Below are 9,521 nucleotides of genomic sequence, written 5' to 3'. Positions count from 1 at the left end.
GGTATTTACCGTGCTACGGTTAAATTTTTTAGCACTAAGTCATTGTTTGCTTGAATGTTAGTATTTTATATCTATTCTCTTGAAATTTACTAGTCTATATTGAATATATACTTTAGAAACAATTTAGAAATTTATAATGGTGCCCAGGCTCCGGTTAGGGGATGGCTCCGCCACTGCCCGATATGTTTCCTAAAACACTTTTGAATTGGTCATCGTAGGCCTTTTTTCATCGTGTTTGTTGCCCTGCGGCCGCATACACAGTATTGTTCCAAATCTGAAAATAAACAAGTTTTCTAATAAAAAAATAACTCTCATGTCCTAAATATGGAAATAAGCAATTATTATGATAAGAAGTGACTAACCAGATCTTTGTGAGCCAGTACCGCAGGAATTTAACCAGGTTTTTTTGGTTGCTTTATCATGTACGACCTGTTATTGCTGAGACCGAGACAAACACAAGCCACGAAGAACTTTCTCTAGATCAACCGAGGAGAGTGAGCGCTTGACAAGTACGCGTGAAACTGACTGACACAGGGCGTGAACGAAAAGAAGAGAAGAAACAGAGGGGGATTGGGAGCTTCAGAGACGGCGGACATTTGCGCATCGGGCGCGAGTTTTTACGCACACGGGAACATAGGGATACTAGATACAATACTGTTGGATGGTTATTTTTCCTTTTTCTTCCTAAAATCTGGATTGGGACGAGGATATTAGAATCTATTGGAGATGCTCTAAAAGTCTACTTATATAATAACTATCTAATGATATAACTTGTATATTTAATAATGAGTCTACCCTTTTCTCTCACAAACTGCCTTAAAGTCTGTGAGTAGTCTGCTTTCAGTCGGTGTTTTTCTCTCTCTATTTCTCTTTTTCTTCCACGTCTTCATAAATAAATATTATGTGGCATCTCTTGCATCCCACATACATTACCTTATTATACTTGCTCTAAGTCTATTCCCTGTGCATGGTGTCATATATACTCATTTAACACATGGCATGTAGAATAGAAAGATGATGTACCATGTGAGGAGCAAAGAGAATAAAGCAGTATCTTGATAGAGATATTACATGCATTAAAACCTGAACCATCTAAGTGGTGGCTCACAATTCATACTCTTATACATATCTAGCATTTAATTGTCTTATAAAGACTATGAAACAACAAATAATACTGTACATTAAGACAACTATATGTTTCACTAGGTGAGTGTCCGTGTGTTGCGACAGTGTACAAATTATTCGATAAATGTTAGTGCATAACAAGTACATGGAAACGAACAACATATATATCAACCCCAATATCTCACATATGAGGAGTGGACATGTCAGTCAGTAATAGTAAGTGATTGTTCCATAGAAGCCGTGAAAGGTGAGATTAGGAAGAAGGGATATTGGGGAAGTAATCTTCTATTTCTTAATTGCCAAATGTTCGAATACAAGAGATAAATAGCATTATGCCTTCTAACAAACATAGATGGAAAATCTCCTCAAATTGAGACAATGGTTTCTGGCTGCGGTGACTCGGTCTCCATCGATGATTTGTTGCAACTCAATGTTCAGCACCTTGAGACAGTGGTTTCTAGCTGCGGTGACTCAGTCTCTATCGATGATTTGTTGCAACTCAATGTTCAGCACCAGATTAAATTGACTTTCGCTAACATCGTTCCTATAAATTAGACACAAATCAGCTTGGTGCTATAACAAAACAGAGAAAATAGAAGATAGGCAACCAATTTTCTCAACCAAACAGTTACTTCAACACAAAAAGTTAACTAACGACGATTTGCATCTAAACAATAACAAACCTGGAGATGATGACTTGGTGAGGCTTTCTCTTCCAAGAACTGGTGTAGAATTCAATCAGACACAGGTTCTGAAATTTAGTATATGTTAGAAGGCATAATGTTCTGATTTGTTATAAAGAGAGCATTGTTCAATCAGACACACTATAAAGAGAGCATTGTTCAATTCATCATCTGTATCATTAGCCTAAACATAACATCATGTTCTGAAGAAAAAGATTAGTGTGAAAATTTAGAGAAAGGAACATGTGTTCAACCAAATGGAATATACATACGGGAAAACATCGCCCTTTCAAACGACTTTGAAGAATATGGCAGATCATCAGCATGGATAATTGTTGCCTGCCTATGGTGAAGGTGGACTCCAGTTGTATCATACCATTTCTGTGTGCAATGATATGTTAGTAGACTTCAAATTGAACTCTAAGTAGAAGATACAAAACATAGGGATGTAATTAGAGAGAACAAATATTTTGGATCAGTTCATATCGAGCACTGTGCATGCATAAAGATGATTGTATTGCATCATACCTTACAAGTTTCATAGAATCATAGTATCGATATATAGTAATGCTCGTGCATACCTGCAGTGTTGTGACGCTGCGCTCGAGCTCGGAGATGTACTGCAACTTCCTCACTCGCGACCTCTGAGCTGACTTCCGGGCAAGGATCCTGGAAGAATTTCGGCGCAAGCAAAGGACTGTTTCAGTCTGCATGCAGATCAAAAGAAGATGAATTTCTTGCAGAACGCATTGTCCGCCTGCCTGCCTAGAACCACAACTAACAAGGCGCATGCATGCACGCTTGGCAAAAAAACAGACCACCTTCAAAGCAAAAATAAACATTGTGAACTGTGAAGTGATTAAAGTGTGCCAATGCCAGTGCTACTGCTATGAGTTTCAGTTCTCTATACTTTTCTCATAAGGTAATTGTTTAACTATACAAGCAAGCCTGACCTCATATGTCTAAAGGAAGAAGCAAATCTGATATCAGGACTTATACATTATGCATTGGAGAGGGGGAAAAACAAGACTAATGCATTATGCAACAACAGCTGCTGCATGGTGTTTTCAGCTAGTTTTTTCAAATTTATCTATCTGATTTTTCCATCCCAATATATATTTGTTTCCTGGGCAGTTCTGTATTTTTGCAACTACACATGTATGTTTAGTTAGTAGTTCTTTAGCCAGTTATGTATTACATAGTTTCGTAAATAACAGTTTACATGATGTAAGACACTACACTATCCTAGGATTTACCACATAGGAATGTCATACAGTGCTGTAGTTTTTTGAGCGATAGTAACCATCATACAAGTTGGTTCATGTGACACTACAAGCACTAAAACTACACCATGTGTTTACTAACCAAATTGGAAAATAAAATCGGATGAGTGAAAAGAACATTTTGAATCATCATGATCGACTATAGTAGCATCTACTGCAGAAACAACAAATCAGAAGCCTGTTCTGTAACTATGAAAATGTAGATACCACCAGCATCGACACGCAACGATATTGGTCCTGAAGCATCAAACTTAACCATGGATATCCCTCATCCGTACCTGTTTAAAATAAAATCGAATATGTAACTAAAAGGGAACTACATAAATCTCCTTTCACCCTTGGTCATATTTTCCTTTGACATAATCTTCATTAGCATAACGCCCGACTGAATTTGCCCGGAGCACTGGAGCAGCACATCAGTTGTTAAAAATCAGTGTCACAACTCACATTTTCCCCAAAACTACAGCTCTAAAACCTCAAGCCTCAACACTAACTACAGAACATTGGGATCCAACACATACTCCCAGCCTATGTGACTCCATCTTTATCCCCACCTGCCTCAGTAGTGGTTTTCTGCCCTACATTCCAGGTTCGATTTTCACATTCTCCATTGCAGGAAGCCGATCGGCACCAAAACTGTGAGACATCTGGTGGCAGATTGTACCAGTTAGAAGGCAATATGTCATGTGTGCCAATTTTCAGTTCCTTCAGCACTAATTTCAGAAGATCCATCCTAGTGAATAAAGGACCCCCAACCTAAGTACAAGTAATGCAAGGCACCACAATGCTACAAAACTCTAGTGAGCCAAGGCTATCAGGAACAAGATACCACCTTCCTATGTGTAATTCTCAACTCACAGCTGTTATTGATGACTTGACAACAGCTCATGATGCACAGAAGCTTCTCACGTGGTGCTTTAAAGGAATTAATCTTCTGCAGCTCTTTCACTGCAAGCTGAAGTGGCATGTGCAGAGAAAGAATGGTCTCAGTCAGTATGAGCTTTGGCTGTATCACTGGAACGATTTCTTTCATGGGAACTTTGGATAATTTAAAATTTTGGATTTTACATGATTAAAACCAGCAACTTCTTGAATATACACAGTACAATCAGAGCATAATTGATAACAGAGGGGGAAAATAGAGCTGAATGCTTAACAATTGACACCCTTTTGAATATCGAGGCTAGCAAATTTATATCCAAGTAATACTATTTTGGGGGCTTCATTTTGATCAAACACACAATGCTATTAAAATGTGAAATGCACCAATTACTCCCATCCTTAGAACTTATGACAAACATCAAGGACTGAAATCGCATTGTGGATGCTTCAAGCTCAGAATGAGTTACCAGCCACGATGCCTCGTTATGCAGGACCTTGGGTATATCCAAGTGATGAGGCTTAACAAACTGCTGCAAGAGACCAATCTTCTCTAAGATGTCCATGTCGGAAACGGCATCCTCAGTGGAAGTCCCAAACGTGCGGTCGAACAATTTGGTCATGACATACTTCTCCAGGCCCTAACGCACAAAAAAGGCCTCATCAGGTACATGGAGGCAAAAAACAAGGAACAGTGATTCAGTGAGGGGTAGGGCTTCACCTCAAGCGCGTGGTCGATCTCCTAGTCGGTGGCGTTGGCCCAGAGCGGGTGGTCCCTGATGGTGCTCTCCATCTCCGCGAGGAAGGCCTAGACCTTGTTGCCGTCCTCCTCGGTGTTGGGCGCGTGGAAGGAGGAGACGAGGAAGCTGTCGGCGCCAAGCTAACCACGGATGGGGACGGGGACGCATTTCCAGGTTTTCGTCTGGGGTACATTAAAAGACAATTGTATCAAAAGAACATGTAGTCAGGTTTTTGTTTTCAAGAGAGTTGTGACTTATGATTATCTTGAAGCAATAAAATTTCCCTTATCAAAAAAAATCAAGAGAACATGTAGGTACTATTTGCATCAACTCTTCATTAGCTAGTATCTGCATTATAAACTCTGGAAAATAGCATGGTAAACTGAACATTGGTGATACCTGGCAATCGAATTGTCTGTGACGCTACTCAGTTTTCATGTGCTTCTCTTTTCACCTGTAATGAGCATGCCGATCTTAGTTTTTTTGTTAAAAAAGAACAGACCCCTCACAAATTAGTAAATACTACTGAATGACCAAGTCGGCGTGGTAATATGCTAACAATACCATTGAATATTTTGTCCAAGTTTTTTTTGGCAAAAAAGGGGCGAATAGTGCTAGCATCACCATGGTTATCACATAGGTGACATGTTGGTGTGTGTGGCGTTAGCAGATCACATGGTACCATTTGCCTTCACAAAGCTATTAGCAAATTATACAAAGTTATGCAACGTACGGTCCATTTCATGATCCAAAAACAAAATCTCAGTGTAGTTGTACAAGATGTAGAGATCACAAGGCGAGGTCTATAAACAAGGGGATCCTCGTCCGCGGGCTCCTCCAGCAACAGGCGCGCGAGCAGGGACCCGTCGGCTTCTTATGCACTTTGGCCTTTCCCAATTCCCATATCACTCCTTTACTCACCATAACCTTTACCAAAGCTCGGAATCAATTGAAAATGGTTGCAGACGGTGTCAAACTCCATAGGAGTATAAAACCAAACCCACTCAAGGCTGAACCTGAAGTGTTCCAGTTTATCATGTAGTGTTCTTAACTTCTTATTGTCGGCCAAGGTAAACAAACAACAAATAAGTATTTTAGACTTAATAAAATTCAAACGATTGACTTGAGGCACATTTACAAAAATGAAAATATTTTTCACAACCCAGAGGTAGCATGTGTGATAAGGCATGGTCTTGGGGAAAAATTAGATCTTGTGACTTGCGTAAGTGTTTGTGCCCATGTTAAACAAAATAAAATACAAGCATAAGTGTCAAACAAAATAAAATACAAGCGTAACTGTTTTCAATAGAAATACGGAACATTGGTTGGATATCCACCGTTAACAATTTTCACTAAGTCATATACTCCTATCATAGCACTGAATAAACTCTTCAATCACACCAGATATTGCCATGTGCAGGAGATGATAACCATGAATAATCTAGCAGCATGTACAGAATCATTGAAGATGAACTACTGTTGAAGAAAATAAAACAGTTATCTACAACCTGAACTATTGGCATGCATTATAAAATAAATCTCTACTACTCTAATGATTGGCGAGGGCGGTGTGGGGAACGTGGTCGGAGGTTGGCGAGGGCTGGTGGTGAGCGTGTGTCGGGGCAAGGGCGCGAGAATGGCAGATCAGCAGCGGCGACCGCGCCATCCGCTCGATCGAGATCACCAGCCCAGCGTAGCGCGCCGCCAGCGCCGCCGCGTCCCCGCCGGGGGCGTCAGTGCCGCTGATCTGTCCTTCAGGAACCCGCTGTCCCGCACCTGCCATTTCAGGAACCCGCCGATCTGTCCTTCAGGAACCCGCATGAATTCGGTGTGCCTAGATCGATACCGATAATATCTGCCATGGTCGGCTTTGTGCTGCTTGCCCAGATATTTGTGTCAAAAAATATTGGAAGCCTTATCAATAAAGATGATTAGCATAGACAACAAACCATACAATTCTAGACATCTTTTCAAGTTTTTTTAATAAATAAACATTTACGAAAGAAGCAGATACTGCTTATTGCCATGATTATATTAAATCATTTCATGCCACGGAATTTAATATCACCTACCTGAAGAACCCAGTTTGTGAGACCGACTGAACCCTGAAATAATGCGCCTGACTGATTTTCCTAGAGGCTAAGTTAGTGGAGCACTTAAAGCCCTCATTCTTATCATTTTGGGTCGTTTTGTCGCTCATCATAATGTTAAGTCATAAAGATTTAACAAAATATTGAAACCCAATGCCAGTATCAGCCAAATCGAATTCCGTGGATAAGAATGCAAGGATAGCCTGAATCCTGAAACCTGTGTCAGTGTAAAATCCTGAATCCTGAAACCTCTATAAATAGCAGCAATATGCAAAAGGCTTATCAGAATGTACTCTTAACTGGCGACCAATACTCCATGTACAGGTTTCAGGTTTTTACATTGATGCAAAATGCAAAAAGTGGATTATGTATTAATAGTTTCCCAATTTTGTTTGCCGTTGTCATATAGAAGATTATTTTTCTTTTTCATTCAAACAAGGGAACCTTAAAAACATTTGGGGGAGCACAAATAACCACCACACCACTAATACTGTAACCCAACTCAGATTGATAGAAGAATCAGACATCATGTGCTAAAACAAAATAGTCTAAGTCTCTGAGATTGTTCTCTATCACTAATAAGAACAGAATGAGGCTGCACTACTTATTTTCCTTTAAATCAGTTACACGGGATGGAAAACAAATGATCTAAGATATTCATATTAGCTACAGTTACATACATAGACAAGTTTAACCTATTTTGCTGCCATAAAGTAGCCTCCAACAGCCTTATAAGGTCCACTTCCACCCTATTGAGCTTCATATTGTTGACGTAGTGAGCTTGACGACAAGCAGTTTGAGTAAAGTTAGTTCATGTAGTGAGCTTGACGACAAGCTTCATGGGTCACTTCCACCCTCTGTCATTAGTTAGTTCATGTAGCGAGAAGGAAGGGCATCTACAAAATGATGAAGAACCAACCTAACAAATTAGTCGCAGATCTCTGACTATAGGATAATGTCCGAGATACCTGAGAGCTTGGTCATCTCCTTAGCACAAGATGTGTAACCATCAGCAGAGGCCTCGAAGAAGACAGAAGCTCTCTTCTTGTCCAGCCCAATCATGCACATGTTAAGAGTAACAACAAGCTCCTCAGGGGTGCTCAGTAGTGGCATAGTAGGCGTGCCACTTCTGCTCAGGCTTTGCAGAATCACCAATCACATAAGCATTACCACCAGACCTGAGGCCACCAAAGATATTTTATTAATATGATGCAAGCTACCAAAAGATATTACATGATAGAAATATTAAGACCCCATCTCCAACGCAGAAGCCTTGTGTTGCTCAATGAATCTCAATTCGCATCACAGATGCATATATAGCATGATCGGCAGAAACCAAATATAACATCTCGCGTCATTATGCGAGAAGGAAGGCATCTACAGAATGATGAAGAACCAACATAACAAATTAGAAACCTAACAAATTATAAACAACCCAACCTCAGAAGAGTCTTTAATAGAGAACTAAAAACAACACACGAAAGACATCGCCAGGAAGTTTGGCGACTCTACTGGTGCCATGGCCTACTAAAAATGAAATAAATCACGAAGGGACATGAATCCAACTACAAATCAACATTCTCAAAGACATGAATGAATTCATCATCACTGAACATAAATGAGGGGGATTAGAAGAAGCCATAAGGACAGAAAAGGCAAACCTCCAATACGAGCTGTTTCTGCAGGCTGTCCACAAGTTGCAGATAGGTCGAGGTCGTCGGAGGTGGATTGGATCTCCAGGTCGTCGTCGTGGGTCTGTAGGGGCGTGGACCCGCACTCAGGCTACACCGACGAGATGTCGAGGAGACATGCCTCTAGAGGAGAGGAACGGGGATGCCTACGTCGAATCGCTACAGGCAGGTTGTTGTCGCCGGCGACGAAACCCTAAAATCGCCCACGGCGGCGCTGGGTGCGGAGAAAAGAGCAGGAGCCCAAGAGCTCTGTCTGCCGTGACGACTAACACGCCGTCGACGCCAGGATGGAGGTCATCACAAGATCTCATTTTTTAACAGGAATTCGACGGGGACGAGGGCCTTACCGAGATCTCAAAGAGGTGTGTTGTGAGGTTCTTGGCGTCGATCAAGACGGCGGCCTCGGCGATCGTCACCTTCAGCTTCTTCACCTTGGGCTTCTTAGGCTTCTTGACCTCCCTCCTGGCGCGGGGCAGCGGCCTCGTCAGAGTCGTCGGAGTAGGCTTGCTGTTGGAGAGGAGGCGGTGGACGGGTTGAGATAATGGCGACGACGAGATTTGCGGGGGTGGGGGAGGCGAGATTCGTGGGGCGAGATTCGTGGGGCAGGGGGAGGCATCACGGCTGATGAGGAGGTGGCGCAACGCACGAGCACAACCTTCCATCGATGCGATGCGAGATTTCGGGGCGGGACGAAGGGGCGCGGACGCGCGGTGGCTGAACCGTGCACCACCAATATAATGTGAATGCCTACACTATGCTATTAAAGAGTAGTAGAGATTATGTATTTTTATAGTAACATATAATAGGGCAGTTTTGGACTGGGAATAGACTAAAGTACCCTTGTACAGTTGTACTGTCCGTCACACATGCATGGAGCAAGCATATATCTAAGTATGTGCCAGTTGAGCCCGTCGGCAGTCAATTTGACGCCGATTGAGAGCCAGCAGCAGCAACGTGCCATCCTGGCCCATGCCGCGTGCTTCCATTCCATTGGGATTCTGCCATCAGCAGCAGCACTTGCACGGCCGGT

The 9,521-nt window shown here is 41.9% G+C and overlaps 1 protein-coding gene across 5 annotated transcripts; it reads right to left on the bottom strand.

The window, feature by feature from the left end:
* Positions 1 to 1,076: 1,076 nt before the first annotated feature.
* Positions 1,077 to 5,035, bottom strand: LOC103638692 (uncharacterized). Of its 5 annotated transcripts, none has more exons than XR_558974.4 (7): positions 4,692 to 4,903; positions 4,441 to 4,611; positions 3,924 to 4,046; positions 2,390 to 2,477; positions 2,081 to 2,189; positions 1,809 to 1,876; positions 1,077 to 1,669 (listed from the first exon to the last, which is right to left on the bottom strand). XR_558974.4 is itself a non-coding variant. In XM_020544300.3 (6 exons), the coding sequence occupies exons 2-5, from the start codon at positions 4,591 to 4,593 to the stop codon at positions 1,860 to 1,862; spliced, it is 405 nt and encodes a 134-aa protein (XP_020399889.1). In that variant the 5' UTR covers positions 4,594 to 4,611; positions 4,692 to 4,905; the 3' UTR covers positions 1,077 to 1,669; positions 1,809 to 1,859. The 5 variants fall into 5 exon arrangements, 1 of the variants encoding a protein (XP_020399889.1); XR_558975.4 differs by having other exon boundaries at positions 3,950 to 4,046; XR_002265128.3 differs by lacking the exon at positions 3,924 to 4,046 and having other exon boundaries at positions 4,692 to 5,035.
* Positions 5,036 to 9,521: the final 4,486 nt, after the last annotated feature.

Source organism: Zea mays, chromosome 9, assembly GCF_902167145.1.
Source record: "Zea mays cultivar B73 chromosome 9, Zm-B73-REFERENCE-NAM-5.0, whole genome shotgun sequence".
Lineage (NCBI taxonomy): Eukaryota > Viridiplantae > Streptophyta > Magnoliopsida > Poales > Poaceae > Zea > Zea mays.
The sequence above is the reverse complement of the archived record's forward strand: the minus strand, read 5'-3'. Positions and strand labels throughout refer to the sequence as shown.